This window comes from Enhydra lutris, unplaced genomic scaffold, assembly GCF_002288905.1.
Source record: "Enhydra lutris kenyoni isolate GAN:26980312 unplaced genomic scaffold, ASM228890v2 scaffoldscaffold55, whole genome shotgun sequence".
NCBI classification, from domain to species: domain Eukaryota; kingdom Metazoa; phylum Chordata; class Mammalia; order Carnivora; family Mustelidae; genus Enhydra; species Enhydra lutris.
Genome location: NW_019154139.1, coordinates 8,649,341 through 8,667,815, shown reverse-complemented (window position 1 = coordinate 8,667,815; position 18,475 = coordinate 8,649,341). Strand labels below are relative to the sequence as shown.

General features: G+C 51.0%; 1 protein-coding gene across 2 annotated transcripts in view; it reads left to right on the top strand.

Moving 5' to 3' along the window:
• The window catches only part of LOC111157579 (GRB2-related adaptor protein 2), a 61,574-nt gene extending 50,052 nt beyond the window's left edge, over nucleotides 1–11,522 (top strand). For both annotated transcript variants that reach the window (XM_022519116.1, XM_022519117.1), the window contains 5 exons: nucleotides 2,845–2,964; nucleotides 6,308–6,476; nucleotides 8,590–8,778; nucleotides 10,055–10,177; nucleotides 10,795–11,522. In XM_022519116.1, the coding sequence (XP_022374824.1) occupies nucleotides 2,845–2,964; nucleotides 6,308–6,476; nucleotides 8,590–8,778; nucleotides 10,055–10,177; nucleotides 10,795–10,974 (781 nt within the window). In that variant the 3' untranslated portion in view covers nucleotides 10,975–11,522. The remainder of the gene's footprint in view (nucleotides 1–2,844; nucleotides 2,965–6,307; nucleotides 6,477–8,589; nucleotides 8,779–10,054; nucleotides 10,178–10,794) is intronic.
• The last annotated feature ends 6,953 nt before the right edge of the window (nucleotides 11,523–18,475 follow it).

Genomic DNA, 18,475 nt, shown 5'->3' with positions numbered 1-18,475 from the left:
AGGTTTTATAAGCCGAACTCATCTATAATTGCAATCACAGGGTTTCCATGAGTTCCATCAGGGGCGCTGTTGGCCACCCCACGTCCAGATCTGTCCTTGTGGGCACATCCCCATTACCTCCTAAGGTCTTTATCCTCACCAGGGATCCCAAATAGCTCCCTGCCTTCCCTAAACCATGCTCAGATCCCTGAGAACCACTGGCGGGGAGAGGAAATTCCTTTCATCAAGAGGAAAAAGGAAAATAGAGGTTGGGTCTCGTTTGTCTCAAGAATTGACCACAAGGGTTAGATAGAAATCTAATCTCGGAGAGTCACTGTCTGGCTCAAAAGAGCGCAGGTCTGTTAGAAACCCAAAGTGCTCTTGATAACTCTGGTCAGGTGCAAGAGCGCCGCTCACCGTGAACCAGGGCCGGCCACTGAACCAGCAGAACGACCACCGACCTCAACCCTTGAGGCTGCCCTGTGATGATCTACTTTTGTTAAAGATTTTATTTATTTGAGAGAGAGAGAGAGAGAGAGAGAGAGAAGCGTGAGCAGGAGAAGGGAGAAGAGGAACACCCCGCCCAGTAAGGGAGCCCAGTGCGGGACTCGATCCCAGGACCTAGAGATCATGACCTGAGGGGAAGGCAGACACTTAACCAACTAAGCCACCTAGAGGCCCTTCTAGAAGACTACCCGCCACCCTCTTGCTCCTCAGACCTCCAGCCCCTCCCCCACAGCCCTCAAGGCTCGGGGCTCTTGCTTCCAGGATCACTGGGACAGAGAAAGCCACCAGAAAAGCCCCTCTACCCCAACCCCCCCGCTGACTCACTGCATCCACCCACCTCCTGCAACTGCGCTCAGACAAGGATGCCTTTCCTGCAGCTGTTTGGAAAGAATCGTCTGCTTCTAGCAGAAACTCCTCCTCCCTCTCTTGCACATCGGTTCTCTGTCTCTCTCCTGGGTCATTCCCATCAGCAAAGATGCTGCAATTTCTCCCATCTTCCCCAAAAAAACCAAAAAACCAAAATTTTTGATCCCAAGTCCCCTTGCAGTTACCACTGTCCTTCTTCCAGAGACTCATCTGTCCTCTCATCTCTAACTCCTTCCCACCCCCTGAAGTCTTTTTATCGCGGTCTCAGTGGGCTCTGGGGCCCGCTGGCGGATTCTGGTGTCTCTGCAGGATAGGACGGAAGCTCCCCAAGGGCAGGCTTTCCTGTCTGCTCTGCTCACCGCTGTGTCCCCCGCTCCCAGCAGAAGGCCAGCACATAGTAGGTATTTGGTAAAAACAGTTGAATGAACGAGTGAGTAGCTTTGGAATGATGGGTGAAAATATACCCCTGCCTGCGCGTTTAAAAAGTAGTGTGTGGACATTTTCGCCAGTTTTAAAGCCACGTATCAAATTCCAATTCGAGGGCGCCTGGGTGGCTCAGTGGGTTAAGCCGCTGCCTTCGGCTCAGGTCATGATCCCAGGGTCCTGGGATCGAGTCCCGCATCGGGCTCTCTGCTCAGCAGGGAGCCTGCTTCCCTTCCTCTCTCTCTCTGCCTGCCTCTCTGCCTACTTGTGATCTCTGTCTGTCAAATAAATAAATAAAATCTTTAAAAAAAAAAAAAAATTCCAATTCGAGGACAAATGTGTATTTTCCAGACAATCCCCTAACCACTCACTGCCTCGTCCAAAATCTTTCCTTCGAGGCACGGCTGCTGTGGAGCAGGCCCCGTTCCTTTCCCCAGCCCCATTACACTCCCTACACAAGGCAAGCTGTGGTGGTCACTTGTTCAGTCCTATGGCCAAGTACGGCAGACGCTCTGGAAGGATCTCCAGGCAGCTGGCGGCCAGAAACCCTCTACTTCAGGCCCCTCACGGCCCAACCACACTTCCCCTGCAGGGTCCGGTCTGGAATAAGGACATCCCTCCTGCCACTCCTATCTGGAGGTCAGGTTCCCAAATTCTAGAGAGCACGGGGACTGCTTACAAAGGACTCTGAAGCGTGTCATACCTTCAGCCTAAAGGGACGGACAGACTAGCCTTCCAGGGGCAGCCCTCGAAAAGCCACCTTGGAGGAAGGGACCCTGTCCCAGCCAGCACTGCTGAGTGATGGCAAACACTCATTTTTGCTCTGTGGCTGAGAGGTTTCTGGTTCCCTACGCTAAGGCCATAGCCTCTGTTTGCACGCAGGCTCTGCCACCTGCCACAGCACTGCCAGGGGCTGCCACCCCAACTGTCCCTGGAAAAAGGAGTTTCTCCTCCGTTCCTTCTTTTCCACAGTAAAGATGATCTTCCTGGATTTGGGGGAGGGCCCAGGAGCTGGCTGCGTAGACGCTGCTCTCTGGCGGCTGCTAGCCTGGCTCCACACCACCCAGATCCCCAGGGTCCCTGGGCTCCGAGGGGGCCCACTGAGCTCTCAGCCTGGGCGTGAACCCAAGGCTTCCCAGCTCCGGCCCCACAGCACCCGAAGGGGTTCCTGTCCTCCTGGTGCGTCATCTGTCCCTGCAGATCTTTCCTAGTGACATCCCTCACAGGGCTGCCAGCAGGAGGCTGCTTCCCGCAGTGAGTCACTCCCACGCTGTCCCATTTTGGTGCAGTGGCACATTTCCATGATTCAGGTTTTCCGAGCTCGAGAGAGGCTTCTCCTAGAGGGAAGGAACAAAGGGGAGCGCATCAGGGGAACACTCACTTGCTTTGCCTGGAAACTGCCTAGCGCACAGGTTTGGTTTCAGAGGCCCCAGCCCCTCCTCTCTTTCTGTCTGCACTCTACTGACCAGCGTCCCCGGCCTCCGTCCATTTGGGTCATCGCTTCTCCCCTTCCCCTTCCAAACACCCCAGCATCTCACCAAGATTCTCTGATTTTGTCTCATCCCATAGATGGTTTCATGAAGGTCTCTCACGACACCAGGCAGAGAACCTACTTATGGGCAAGGAGATTGGTTTCTTCATCATCCGGGCCAGCCAGAGCTCCCCAGGGGACTTCTCCATCTCCGTCAGGTACTCGCCATTCCCAACCCAGACTGCTAAGGCCATGAGGTGACCTCTTGAACGTGACCTGTTGCTCAGGGGCATGGTGGCCAAGGGGTCCAGGCGTCGTATCAACTGGGATGCCATTCATCTCCTTCCCATGACACATGTATGTAACTCCTCAGTAAACTGGTTTGTGGCCAGTTTACGTATATGTTCCTCTGCCTCCTCCTCTAGCTGAAGTGCTTCTGGAAGGACAGGATCCTAATCTATTTCACCTTTGTGCCTTTTCCAGTGCCTTGCACCCAGCAGGCATTCAGGGAGTATCTGTGCAGGGACGTGGGGCAGGAGAAGGGAGAATTCCCAGCTGTCCACATCTCTCTTGGGGTTTAAATCTAAACCTTTTCTTCCACTACTGATATGTGTCTGAAGAAGGCGCAGAGGAAAATTAAAATCCCAAGTCATTGTTGTAGGCGGTTGCATAAAAGAAGGACCAGCTCAGCACACCGTAATGCAGCACACTGACAGCAACACATCTGAGCCGAGGAGGGCTGGGCCGAGGGACCGGAGCAGCAAAATCTCACTAACGTGCAGCACCCGGGAGGAAATGAGTCAGTCCGGGCACAAACATGACACAGCCCCACGCTCAGAAACCCCAAGTCTGAGCGCACTGCGTGTGGTCAGCATGTCTGGGATCACAAGTCACCCATCAGGCAGGGTGACCACATGTGAAAGTGCACAAGTTAATGCTGATATCTGTACAGGAGGAGACGTGACAACCTGTACAGTGGAACCTCCTGTTAAGTTCATTGACAGGAAATGTTGGTCTGGATTATTCAGTGCACGTTGAAAGGCATATAGCTTCAGTGGTTTAGGTGTATAAATCCAATCTCGGGTAATGAACGGAGGCCACTTCACCATTTTAAATAGCTATTTTAAGGAATAGGTAGGGAGGACTTAGGAATAAGGGGTCAACAATTTGTATGCACGTGCGCCTCCAGAGTGCTCAAAAATAGCTTGTTCTCATTAGCATTGCCCTTGCAATATTGCTTAAAATCTTAATTTTCCTTAACTAAAACTTTTTTCTTTTTTCACAGCTTAGGCAACAGGAAATTTTAGCTCAGGCCAATATTGAAGTGTCACAAATTCTAAATTTGTTAGGTCTTAATGCAATTTTGCTCTATTAATAAATCTTACAGTCAAACCTCTCTTAAGGGCTCTGATTACAGATTGGACCAAGTAAGTGGTTATGTTGAAGGGCATCTCTTGGTGCCTCTGGTTTGCATGAAGTGCACTGTGGCTTTTCACCTAGGAATCGTGGGTTGTATTTCCTCCAGTAAGGTGCATTCTCCAAAACGATCAGCCTTGACTTCTGCCACAGTCTCTTACAGAAGCTTGCAGCTTCTTGTGATTATTACCATAATTGTTACTACATCTTATGCAGAAATGTAGCTTAATATATTCCAAAGCAAATCATTTTTATTTATTTATACATCTGCCTTCTGTCATGCAAAGATAATTAAGAGCTAATTGTAGTTCTATCACTTAGCATTTGTTAAGGGTCTGAAACACTAGATTTTAGAGGCTAGAGCCCTGAGTTATATCCTTTTCTCTGCCCCTCTTAGAACTTGAGACAATGGTGCAGCCACTCTCTCTCTCCATGGGTCCAGAGGGTTGGCTGCAAGCCTGACAGCCATCCTCTCAGCTCATGGAGGGGGGGGGTTAATGTTTCTCACTCTGAGTTCTTTGACTAAGAGGTGGTGGATGAATAATTATATCACAAGAATATTTCCTCCTCCACACACAGATGTGAGGAGTAATGACTATGAATTAAGCCATGTGTTGTTAGAACGAAGGAAGCATCTGTTAGTGGCCAACACCAAGGAGAAGACCACACAGTGATTGCAGAGTGTCGGTTCCTGGCCCAGAGCAGCCAAGCAGAGGTCCCTGGATGGGTTCACCTGGCCATGAGCAGAGCCTAGTCCATAAGATGAGACTGAAGAGCAATCACAATTCATGTCCCCTCTGAACATGAACCAATGAGTCCATCCTTAAGAAACCTGCACTAATCTTCAGAGGTATCTTCACTCCCCAACTCTCCTTAAATTCTTGACCTTTCTGTTGGATCAGGCAATTGGTATCATTGGTTTATTTTTAGATAGAAATGTATGCCTGTTTGACGAATAAACTTGACATTGAAAAGAGAATGCCTTGGTGATGGGGAAAGACTGGAGCTATTAGTAAAGGCCAAGTTCTCCCTTTCCAGATGAGTAACATCCAATTTCTCCATCCCTGATAGAAATATTTCCCATCACTATGATTCCAGCTGGGTCAAAAGGTACCGATCTAAAAGAACTTGGCACGTGTACGTGGTATGACAGGCTCGATTCACTGGACTGGAATCAGAGAGCCAGGGTTCTCACCTCAGCTCTGCCAATCACTCACAGTGACCTTGGCCAAGCCCCTCCACCAATTGGAGCCTCAGCATCCTCATGGGTAACATGGAGACAGGGCTAAACAACCTCAGAGGTCCTTTTCTTTTTCTTCTTTTTTTTTTTTTAAATTTATTTGACAGACAGAGATCACAAGTAGGCAGAGAGGCCGGCAGAGAGAGAGGAGGAAGCAGACTCCCTGCTGAGCAGAGAGCCCGATGCGGGGCTCAATCCCAGGACCCTGGGATCATGACCTGAGCTGAAGGCAGAGGCTTAACCCACTGAGCCACCCAGGCACCCCATCAGAGGTCCTTTTCAATCAAAACACTGCATGGCTGTATAACACTTTTCTCCCCAAAGGTTCGAAATACTTTGTAACTTTAGTTATGCAAAACATAAACCAAGACCAAGAGATCTCCATTAAGTAGAGAACCAAGTACGACAAGTTTCTCAAGATAGTCTCTTACTGTCCAGAGCTAGTTTATGGGCTTAAAAGAACTGGTTCAAAGTATTTCTGATAATGGAAAGATAACAGGGGTGAAAAACCTCTCCCCTCCAAGCCTTGGTGGAGTCCTTGGCATCATACAAGATGCAGGCGTTGCCCCATTTCAAACAAACATTGTAAAAAGTCCTTGACCTGGTCATTGTTGAAGTGCTCGGACATTTTTTTTCTTATAAAAGGCTGGCTCCAGTGTCAGAAGACAGATTATCTTCTGCTGATGTAGAAATCCCTTTGATGCTGCCTGTGTCCTGAGCAGTCCCTTGCACAAATCTTCCCCCGAGAGTTTGACTGAGCCAGCACCCCCTCCCTGTGAAGGGCAGGCACTCCACATCCCCTTTCCTGCCCCAGCAGAACTCCAGCAACCCTGGATGCAGTCAGCCCTGGGCGTGGGAACATTGTGACCATGTAATACACAATTTGGATTCACCCTGATCTCTAGGCATGAAGATGACGTTCAGCACTTCAAGGTCATGAGAGACAACAAGGGTAATTACTTCCTATGGACAGAGAAGTTTCCATCTCTAAATAAGCTGGTGGACTACTACAGGACGACTTCCATCTCCAAACAGAAGCAGATCTTTCTGAGGGATAGAACCCGAGAGGATCAGGTACGCTTCAGGTCCCGATCATCCCCAGTCTACAGATTTTAGGCAACAGGAGTCCTATGTGACCCATCAAGACAACGCATTTGATGAGCATATCCTCTGAGGATTCTGGAAGAAAGAATAAGTCCGAAGTCAGACCTCAGTTTAAACCATCTCATAACACTTCCCAGCCATGTGATTTGGGAAAGTTGTCTGATCCTCAGTTTCCTGATCCGTAAAACCGGAATGATGGTGACAGCTAGCTCATAGATGGTTGTGAAGGTTAGAGGAGATCATGTAAGCCCCTTCCCTGACATCGCTCCTAACAGTGCTACAAGCATGTCACAAACATTAGCTCTTAATTGTGGGTGCTTTGTTTTATTAGCATAGATAGTACTACATCACAGTTCCAGCCTAGCCTAGGAGTTGCCCAAAGATGAAGGCCAGGGGCCCACACACAGGGAGGTTGGAGGACCGCCTAGAGTCTGGGACTAAGGCGGTAGGTAGAGCTTTGTCACAGAAAGGGAGGCTGGGGGTGTTGGACAAAAAAACTGGATCTGGAATTCTTGCTCTTGGAACGGTGTGGAATATAGAGTATTATTTTACTAGAAAATGCATCAGACAAACCTAACTTTTTTATTTAAAGATTTATTTATTTATTTTAGAGAAAGAGAGAAAGAGCACTCAAGAGCAGGCAGAAGGACAGAGGGGGAGAGAAAGAACCTCAAGCAGACAATCTTGAGTTGAGCACGGAGCCTGACACAGGGCTGGAACCCATGACCCTGAGATCATGACCTCAGCTGAAACCAAGAGTCAGACACTTAACCAACTGAGCCACCCAGGCACCCTCAGACAAACCTAACTTTAAATCCTAATTTCATCACTAACTGTCCTTATTACCTAGCCAAGTTAAGAAACCTTTCTGAGTATCAGATTTCTCATCTGGAGAATGGAGAGAATATAATACCTCCCTCACTGGGCTGTTGTAAGGATTAAATGAGATAATACAGAGATAGCACTTGCCATAGAGTCTGGACAAGAGTAGGCAGCAAGAAAACGCTAACTTGCTTCCCATTAGCAAATGCACATGCACACAATGTATAAAATACCTTCCAAAGGAAACAACATCATTGTAAGAAAGAAATGGGAATTCTAGGAAGAAGCATTTCTGGAATAGTTAAAACAGTTGAAATCCCTGGAACGAGTTATTGGAAAGGCTTTGAGGCTTTCAAAGCAACAGGTGCTCTGGGGGAAGTAGAGAAAACCATCTCAGGCAACTAGTTGATTTTAAGCCTGAGAAGAGACAGTCCTAGGAGAAAAGGGTGTCTCAGCAAGGGCACGTCAAAGTTCAGAAAGAAAAACAAAGGTTTACTGAGACTTTGTGAATTATTTAAACCAAGAAACAGAGGTATTAATTTACCAGGATGTGCATGTAGAGAAAAGAGGGGTACCCTAAGATGCATTAAACTGAATGAAACGAGTTCATATTTGTAAAGCACTTCGAGCAGCGCCTGGCATGTACGAAGCCCAGGCCCTGTGTAATTGTTTGTGAAATAAAAATAACAAGAAAGCACGTCTGAGTCACAAGGTTGTGGTGCCATTAAGCAGAACGGCTGTGCTCCTTCCCAGCGCGTGCCCAGCGCCGGGCCTGGTTTCCATGGTACCGCAAGAGGGCTGCTGTTTGGGGCCCTATCACCAGGCTATAAATGACAGTTCAAAATCAAGCAGAGTCAATGACAGAGCTTATCGGGAGGGTAGGGTGTCCGGCGGTGTGGCAACACGCGATAAGGAGGGGTGGCATTGTGTCAGTAAAAGAGAATATTTCAGCTTGATTACAGAGAGGGAAACAAGCCCGCTGGGTAGGGACTCAATGGGTAGCCCGTGGAAAAGTGAACCAGAGAGCCCGAGTCCCCAACCCAGGAGAACCTGAGAAACTGGAGACCATTTTTGAAACCACGAGGGTCCAGACCATCGACTCTCCTGAGGCTGCCCACATGCCGGCAGCTGCTTCTGGGAGAGGTCGTGGGCAAACTCTGGAAAGAGCAGGCAGCAAGCGGGGGGCGCGGCTGGGGGGCCGGGAGATGCACGAGGGGGACGGATCTGCATCACCTTCATCATCTTCATCATCTTCTCCCAGGGTCACCGGGGCAACAGCCTGGACCGGAGGCCCCAGGGAGGCCCGCACCTCAGTGGGGCTGTGGGAGAAGAAATGCGGCCTTCCATGATCCGGAAGCTGTCGGACCACCCGGCACCGCCTCCCTCGCAGTACCCCCCGGCACCCCCAGCCCAGCAGCACCGCTATCTGCAGCACGCCCACTTCCACCAGGTACCGCAGAGGAATGACGTGGGCGCCGTGAGGTAGGGAAGACGCCCTGCTCCCCCACCCTGGGGCTGGGGCCACCCTGTCCCCAGGGGCACGGAGCATGTGAAAGTCCCCCACAACACCAGATGCAAGCAGAGCGAACAAAGGCCTGGGGGCTGTCATGGTCCTGGGACCGTGGGGAGGAGTGTCTCGGGCCGGCCCGGCCTCGTGAGGACTCACAGAGTTCATAACGGAGACCCAGGACCTCGCAACTGGCAGAAATATGATAATATGATATGGGAACTGCTCTTGGCAGAGAAGTCCCTGTGAATTCATTGGCTCCCTGCCTGAACACACACACACACACACACACACGCACACGCACGCACGCACGCACGCACGCATGCTCCTACCCTGAGGATTCAGTGAACCGTTGCTTCATTTCCCTGTCAGCGCTGTTCCAGATCTATCCGTGCCCCCTAACCCATCTGGCTGTGGAGAGCCACGAGAAAAACGGATTAACACCCACAATAGAGCTTGCTTATTTCTTTACTCCTTGCTTTGTTCCAGATGGGGTTTGGGGCCGCTTACCGAGATGGACAACACAGCCAGATAACATCGATCCTAAATTCCCTAGTGGGGCACGCAAAGCCCTTTGTAGGCTGCCCATATCTGCTTCCCCAGCCTCATCTGCTGCTGCCTCCCCCTAAACCACCCCCACCTCCCACCCTCCCCGCTCCCCGAGCAAACACACATTCCAGCAACTCTGCACTATCTTTAGTTACCAGAATGGTCTGTTGTGTTTTCTCTCATGACCTGGGGCGTTTTATATGCTCTTTCCTCTGCCTAAAATGCCCTTTGCTGGCTGATCCTTCTCCTCTAAAGCTAGAGTTCAAGTGTCACCTCCTCTAGGAAGCCTTCTCTGATTACCCTGGCAGACTTAGACATTCTCTCAGCTCGCTTATCACTCAAATGTGTGTGGTTCCCCCTCTAAACTGACAATCCCTGAAGACAAAGACCTTTTCTTTCCAGCTACATATCCCCAGTGATTAGGACGGTACCAGACACATGGTCAGCGCCTGATAAATACTCTTTGAATGAATGAAATCTGGCATCGTCTTCACAATCGAAGGTCCCTGTGCCATCCTCCACCGCCCCTGCCCCCAACACCTGGGGTTTATTGTCACCAGCAGCAAGTATCCTCGGAGCACTGGCTGTGTCTGTGGCATCTGAGCAAGGCGCTGGGGGGCCTGACAGGGACATGATGTGGTGACAGGTCCTCTGTTACGTGTGTTTCCAGGACCGCAGAGGAGGCAGCCTTGACATAAACGATGGGCACTGTGGCATGGGCGTGGGCAGCGAAATGAACGCCGCCCTCATGCACCGGAGACACACGGACCCTGTGCAGCTCCAAGTGGCCGGGGTACGTGGGCTTTCCCTCCCTGGGCTCCATGAGGACCGCCAGAGGGGCACTTAGGGCAGCGGCTGGTCCTCCCGGAGAGAAGCAAGCTGCTCAGAGCTCCCAGTGGAGGCGGTGGGAGCTCCTGGGAGGAGGAGGAGTTCCGGGGCCCAGCCGAGCCGGCGTGTCGTCCTGTCCGGCCACCGGGCCATGCCCTCTCCTCCCATGTCGGCTCCAGCTCAGGCTGTAGCGGACACGAACTGTTGCCGTTTCCCTTGCGCTGTGTCTCCCTGGGCGACGCTAGCACGGGCACTGTTCGCTTGGGCACGCTGCCATCCTTTCTGTCACCTGGAGAGAGTCAAAAGACCCGCAGAGACGCGGGGACAGTAGCTGTCAAGGATGCTCCTGGGGCCTGGGAGAGTAACTGCTCTAGCGGTGGAAGTCCTGAGTGCAGAGCACGGCTCAGGTGGGCTCTGCCGACCTCAGGCCCGGGGCTGGGTTGCGGGGTCTGCTTTCTGTCCTCGCCGAGGTCTTCGTCTCGGTGCGGGAGCCCACAGGACCCTCCTGCGGGATAGCGGCTCGGAGGGCCAGCACCCCCCCACCGCGGCTCAGCGGGACCCCCTCTGTGCTTCCCCCAACAGCGAGTGCGGTGGGCCCGGGCGCTCTACGACTTCGAGGCCCTCGAGGACGACGAGCTGGGCTTCCGCTGCGGAGAGGTGGTCGAGGTCCTGGACAGCTCCAACGCGTCGTGGTGGACCGGCCGCCTGCACAACAAACTGGGCCTCTTCCCCGCCAACTACGTGGCACCCATGATCCGATGAGGCCCTTCCCGGGGCGTCAGAGGCTGTCATCGGAAGCTGCCTGCGGGAGAGGGGCAAGAAAGAGAAGCCGGGACTATCTACACATCCGCACACGGGTGCGCGCACACGCACACACCTCTGCCTGTGTGCGCGCGCATTTTATAGTAGTAATTTATTGGCGATTTCATTGGTTACTTAGCTGATATGAAAGGAAGTCAGGCGAAGAATTAGATTCATACTTGTTTTTCTGCTCCCCTCAGTGGTGCGTGGAAGGCGGTGGGAAAGCTGGAGGGTGGGGGGCGGGGACAGGAGACTCCCAGTTCTTCCCGTCCTTCAGACGGCCCTGCTTCCTCCTGGCCTTGGCAATGTTCGCTGAGAGCAGCGGAGCGGAGATCCACACCCGGGGTTGTCCCGAAACAACAGGGTAGGGCGGGTCGGCGGGCCTGTTTCCGCTTACCTCCCAGCCCTGCTCACCTCCAGGGTTTGCAAGGCAGCTTCCCTCCCATTCTACAAGGGTGGGCTCAGCTGGGTTGAGAACAAAGGTACGGCCCCACGGGGCTGAGCTGGGAGCAGGAGGTGCTGTGAAGGCAGGACTGGCGCTGGGGGGCGGGGGGGGGGGGTTCCTGCAGCCGGGGAGAGTCTGGCCTCCCGCTCCACGCTCAGCGGAGACCTTCACCTCCCTCCAGCCCACGTTCCTCGGCTAATCCTCCTCCCTGTGGCTGACCTGGAGAATCAGAGACCCCAAGGAGCCAAGCACTGGGAGATGGAGGGATTTTCACAAATCCCCAGTGGCTTACCTGGGAGTCACCTCTGTTTCCCGGGATACCAAGAAAGCAGCTTTGAGACTCTGTAAAATGTTTGGAGAAGCCCGGGGTGAGAAAGCGGGATTTTGAGAGCCATTGTTTTATGGCAACAAGGGTGTCTCTTTGGGTCTCTGTTTGTTTTCCCATGTTTTGAGGATGCTTTGCGCAGTGGCACAGAGACAAGCCCAGTCCACGGGGGCGTTGACCTGCCGTTGCTGCCGCTGCAGCATGACCCCGGGTGGGAGCCGGCTTTGCCATGAGCATCCAGGATCCAGTGGCTGAGCCACTGCTGGCAGCCCCCCCAACAGCTGCACGTGGGGCCAGGGACACGCATGCCGCCATCTCTCTTGCCACCTCAACGTAGAATTGTGATTCCCTCGGGGTTGTGGGTGTGAAGCACCAACTGGACAGGCTCGGGAGGAGACGCCAGAGAAGGAAACTCAGTGGGACCCGGGGGGGCAGACACGTCTGCCTGAGGGCCCTGACAAGGGGTGGGTGTGTGTCTCATGAGACCTAAATGAAAGGGTGGGGTGCCCGTGCTGGTGAGGGAACATGGGGAGTGAGGTGGGCCTGTCCCTTTGTCTTCTCCCCCAGCCCTTCCTGCTCTAAGGAGTGACCAGGCAGCCATTATTGAGGGTGACAGAAGAAGGAGTTTCTGACTCAGAAGTAACTGTCAGTGTAACACAGGCTGTGTCCCTCTGACTCCGAATTCTATGGTTCTGTGATCCCTGCGTTGCCTTTGGAGGGGAAGGGAAAAAGCAGGCGCTCTGCGGTGAGTCTTGGGAGGGAAGAGAAAGTGGCCCTGAGAGGCGGGGGGAGTGCAGTGGTCTGGCGCAGCCTATAGACATGGAAGCAGGGGACACGAAGGGTAGCAGGGACATTTCAAAAGATCAAGGAGCAGCTCAAGAGGCACAAAAGGAGGGAAAGGAGGCAAGATGTTACGTGGGGCAGGTGAGGAAGACATCGGAGTAGGAGCCAGCAGGCGGACAAGCAGGGGAAGGAAGGACAGAGCAGGAAGGGAAGGAGGAATTGGAGCAGAGACAGGAGCACTGGGGAAGGCAGAGGCGAAGGATGAAGAGCCGGGAGAGAGAAAACAAGGCAAAGAAGACCTAAAAGCTATTTTGGTGCTAGGTAATGTGAACATGTTACAGTAAATAAAAGCCAAAAGTGATGTTTGATTTTACAGTATTTACAAACCATATGCTTTAAACAGCCCACAAACCCCATCCATTTGTCTGATGATGTGGGAGGACCGGCCCCAGTGGAGAGAGAGGGAAATGATTTGGTTCTGGCCTGGATTTCGTGCCTTGAAACACTTCTCAAGAAAACAATGATACGACAAATGCCAGTGTTTTGCCAGGCCGCGTGTTGTGTCTGTGGGAGTGGGGGGCGCTGGCCTGGGGAGGCTCACCCCACAGTGTGGGCAGAGCTATTGAAACCCCTAGAACTGGATGTTGAAGTCCAGCCCAGGCCGTCGGATAGTGCTAAAATGGCCTTGCCCCCGTGCATCACGTGGCAAGGAGGAAGCAAGAGTCACCCCAACCACCCATGGAGAACTAGGGCCCTTGGGACTAGGCTAAGAGGATAAGAACCCAACTGTCCCTACTTGGGAGCTGTTGGGAAGTGGCTTTGCTGGGCCTCTGGTGCTGCCTCAGGGAGCCCATGGGAAGTTGCTTTCCACCTGAGCATTTCAGTGCCAGGGGCGTGTCCTCCCAGCCTCACAAGCCACACAATCCCAGTCCGGGAAACAGCACAGATGTCTGACTTCAGCCGAAATGCTCCGCATGACCTGGGGGCAGGGAACTTCCGGAGAAAATCTGGTTCCTGATGAACCGGTTCCGTTTTCTACTCACTTGCTGAGGCTCCCTGCAATTTCCAATCTCTGGAAACTGCCACTGCCCACCCACTTTTAGATGGCCTCAGGGTGATCGAAGGCGGTGCTTCTCAAAATTTAGTGCCTGTGGATTGCCTGGGGAAGGTGTTAAAATGCAGATTCAGATCCAGTGCTGCGTGTCCACAAGCTCTGAGGTGACATGCCTTCGTCCGCAGACCAGTCTTCGAGTAGCAAGGGCACAGAACTTGACAGGGAGCTAGAGAGCCACAAAAATCAGATGAGATCTTTTTTCTAGGGATCTTCAGGCACTTTCCTCTGTTGCTCACAAATGAGACATGATTCAGAACTGCCATTATGACATCATCTATGTTTGACGGCCCAGGTGACCGACTTCAGGGTCTCCACCTCCATCAAGAATCAGGAAACTTTAGGACGACAAGCATTCAGAAAAAGTCCACACACGGGTTTCCCAATGGTGATTAGTTTAAAGATAAGCAGAGGTTACAGAAGTTGCGAAAGCTTTCTCAGGAAATCTTTAAACATAAAATGCACTTGCATCAGGTGTGGTCCTGCTTGGAGGCGAGGGAATGGCCCATGTCACTGGGGCACCGTTACATCAACTAACCCTGAGCAAAACAGGCCACAGGCCGGACAAGTTGGCCTGGGCAAGTACTTGCTATTTGCCTTGTCAAAAGTTAACACTTCAGCCTGTATGTACCAAAACAAGGACACAGGAAAAGCACGTTGTCTCGTTTCTTTTAAATACTTGTCAGGTTCTTCCACGTCTCTCCATCACCACAGCCTCACTGCCATATATCTTCCTTGGTGACCAGTCGAGCCTGGACACGCTTCTCCCAGCATATCCTCTTGTCCCCAGTCCATTCTCCACACAGATGCCAGAGTGATCCTTGTACAACAGCAGCCTGATCACGTCACTCCTCTGCCAGCCGCCACACTTGGATTTTAATGCAAGTCCCCATGTGGCTGCGGGTGGTCTGGCCCTGCCTCCCCCCTTCAGCCTCCTCTGTGCCTCTCCCCTCCTTGTTGCCACGCTCCCACCCACTGGCCTTCTCTCAGCCTCCAGATTGGTTCCCAAAGCCTCCATACCTTTTGGTCTGCCTCTACCTGGCTAACTCCTATGCATCTTCAGCCCTCAGCTTAAATGTCACTTTCTCAAATTATCCTTTCCTGACCCTAATCTAAAAGAATCCTTCCCGTTGGACTATCTGGTGGTTCCTGGTGCTTTTCCTGAACAGCACGTAAGCTGGTCTATTGGTCTATTAGACTTTAAGCTCCCTGTGGGCAGGGATCATCTGTTTTGTGGACCGTTGTATGCCACAGCATGTAGCACTGTGTTCGGTGCACAGAGGCTCCACAAATATTTGTTTAATGAATGAGCAAGTGAAACCTGCCTCGTGTCACCTATCATTCATTCTGTAACCCAAAGGTCCCAGGCCTCATGGACCCGTAGGTGCAAACAAGGTGATATTAACATCGATGCCCAAGTTACAGTAGCTTTCAGCCGCGTGCCCTCAAGATCTCCAATTACTTTGAGAGTCCACAGGAGGGAGGCTGGTGTCTCGTGTGTTTAAGCACAGGTCCGCTAACGCTTCCTACTCTGGCTAGGTTCAATTTTCCCTGAACATCCTCCGCGGACAGCGTCTTCCCGGATGCTGTCAATCCGCTGTCCGTTGCATCAGTATGTTGATGAAATACCCCAGTCCTTCAGGAAGCTAACTCTGCCCTGTAATCCATGTGGCTAGGTGGGTTGGGGAAGAGGAGGGGCGGAGAATGGCCTGTACGCAGTTCTGAGTTGCCCCTGTCCTTGGGCCCCAGAGACCCTCTACCTAGATCAGAGTTCCCCCACAGCTCATTCCCTCCTCACTGGAGCCCTCGCTCCATCACACAGGACAGAGGAAGTCCCCTTCCCCTCCATCTCTCTTGTTTGTCTCTCTCGCCCTGTTGCCCCTTCCTCCTTCTGCTGAAAAGAAATGTTCTCGTACCTCTTTGTGCAATAGATCCCGCCCACGGTGCTGGAGGAATATGCACCCTGTTGTATAATCTGGGCTGTGCTATAATTCATTCATTAAATCAACAACTATTTACAAAACACCCCATAGAGGACAGATGCAATGAGCCAGTGGGTCATCCACATCTCTCTACTCCCTCTGCAGCTGTGCCACAGTCTCATTTCAAGTCCAACCCCCAACCCCTGCCTCTGGGCTGGCCCTTCTGATCCAGCCCACTGACTTATTAAGAGAGACCTTATTAACATGCAAAGCTGATGACATCAGGCTTCTGTTCAAAAGCCTCCAGGGGCTCCCACTAGCTTTCAGGCCACAGTTTAAACTCCCAGGCTTGGCACTAATGCCATTGTGTGATCTGAATGCTGCCTGTTTGTTCAGCCACAATGCTCATCTCTCCCCAGAATGAGTCATGTTGTCTTAGAGCTCTGAGTCTCTCCATTGGGTTCCTTCTGCCTGGAATGCCTTTCCCGCATTTTTTTGGTCTAGATCAGTGAGGTCCAGTAGCACATCTGTGATGGTGATGGGCAAGTTCTCTATCTGCTCTGTCCAATGTGGCAGTCTCCGGCCACTTGCAGTCACTGACTGCTTAATGTGGCTAGTGTGAGTGCACTCAACAGCGAGATGGGGCAAGTGGCTGGCTACCTCATTGGGCAGTAGGGATCCAGACAGCTACTCACTTTGAAATACTTAGCTCAGGGCTCAAGTTCTCCACTGGGAAGCCATCCCAACTTCATGGCTGCTGTAGATGTCCCTCCTTCATATTCCTGTTCTGCTTCCATCCGGATACTCAGAACTCTAGAGCATTGTTGGGGATTCATTGAACCTGCCTCCCCCATGGGACTGAACCTTTTTTCATGCATGAGCAATTCACCCTATAAATGGTTGATGCACACGTGCATTGGTGTACTGGTAAATGTTAAGCAACTGCCCTCTGAAGGAAAGCCCCGATCGGCACATTTGCCAATTCTGTAGTGTAGATATTCCTACCGTGCGGCAGAAGAATAAGAAGACAGAATGAGTTACCACAGAAGGGGAAAAGATATTTTCAGAAACCCTATCTGATAAAGAACTGTTACCCAAAATAAACAATTCTTAAAATCCAACAATAAGAAAATGAACCCAACTGAAAATGAGCAAAAGACCTGAACAGACACCTCACTGAAGAAAATAGAAGATCACAAGTAAGCACATGAAAAGGTGGTTGACATTACATGTCATTAGGGAAATGCAAATAAATACAACGAGATACCATTACACAGCTCTTAGAAAATCCAAGGACCAAAACACTGACAACACCAAATGTTGACAAGGGTGTGGAGCAACAGGAATTCTCATTGACTGCTGGTGGGAATGCAAAATGGTATAGCTCTGGAAGACAGTTTGGCAGTTTCTTACAAAAACGAAACATAGTCTTAACATATGATCTGGCAATCATGCTCCTTAGTATTTATCAAAGGAACTGAAAACTTATGTCCACGCAAAAACCTGTACATGAATGTTTATGGGTGTTCCATTCATAATTGCCAACACTTGGAAACAACCAAGGTGTCCTCCAGGAGGGGATTGGATAAATAAGCTTCAGTCCATCCAAACAATGGAATATTCTTCAGTGCTAAAAAGAAATGCACTCTCAGGGCTCCTGGTGGCTGTCAGTTAAGCGTCTGCCTTCCGCTCGGGTCATGATCCCAGGGTCCTGGACTCAAGCCCCCCATTGGGCTCCCTGCTCAGTGGAAAGTCTGCTTCTCCCTCTTCCTCTGCCCCTGCTTGTGTGCTCTCTCTCTCTCTCTCACTTGCTCACTCTGTCTCTCATATAAATAAAATCTTTTTTTTTTTAAGAAATGAGCTATCAAGCCATGAAAAGACATGTAGAAACCTTAATGCCTCTCACTAAGTGAAAGAAGCCAATCTGTAAAGTCTACATACTGTATGATTCTAACTCTAGGACATTCTGGAAACAGCAAAACTATTGAGATGGTAAAAAGAGCAGCAGTTGCCAAGGGTAAGGTGGGAGGGAGAAAAGAAGAGGTGGAACACAGATTTTTAGAGCAGAGACTATTCTCCATGATGCTGTACTGGTGGCCACATGTCATTACACATTTGTCAAAACCCAGAGAGTGTGCAAACCAAGAGTGAACCCTGAGGTAAACTATGGGCTTTGGGTGATAATGATGATGTGTTGCTTTGGCTTCTCCGAGTATAACAAAGGCACCGCTCGGGTGGGGGATGTTGATAATGGGGGAGGTTGTGCATGTGTGGGAACTGGGGGTGTAAGGAAACTCTATCTTCTGCTCAATTTTGCTGTGAACCTAAAAGTGCTCCCCCCCTTAAAAAAATTAAGTCCATTAAAACAACAACAACAACAAAAACCTCCCACCATGGCTGGTTTCAAGCCACCAGCATGACACCAGTGAATTGGGAGTGGGGAAGAGATGTGTGCACGACTGGCTCTCACAAGCCGGAAGGAATGAGTCGATGCGTGAATGAATGAATGCATGAATGAGGGAAGGGAGGGAGGGAGGAGGGCAGGAGGGAAATCTATTCAACCTGGAAGAAGTTGGTCCTGCATCTACAAGTCCAATTCCAGTTCCAACCTAGGAGACAAAGGACCAAGGAGGCATATTTTTGACTTGTTCAGAAAGAGGGATATTTGTCTCCTTTAGGTCTTTTACTTTTTTTTTTAATTTTTATTTTTTTTAATTTTTTTAAATTTTTTTAAATTTTTTTTTATTTTTTTTAGGTCTTTTACTTTTAATACCAAGCCTTGTCCAGGCATGTCCTGAGTGCCCCACTCATACTAGTGGAAAGTGAGTGAGCCTGAGACCCCCCCACTTGTGCGATCTTTCTCTCTCTCCCCCTCA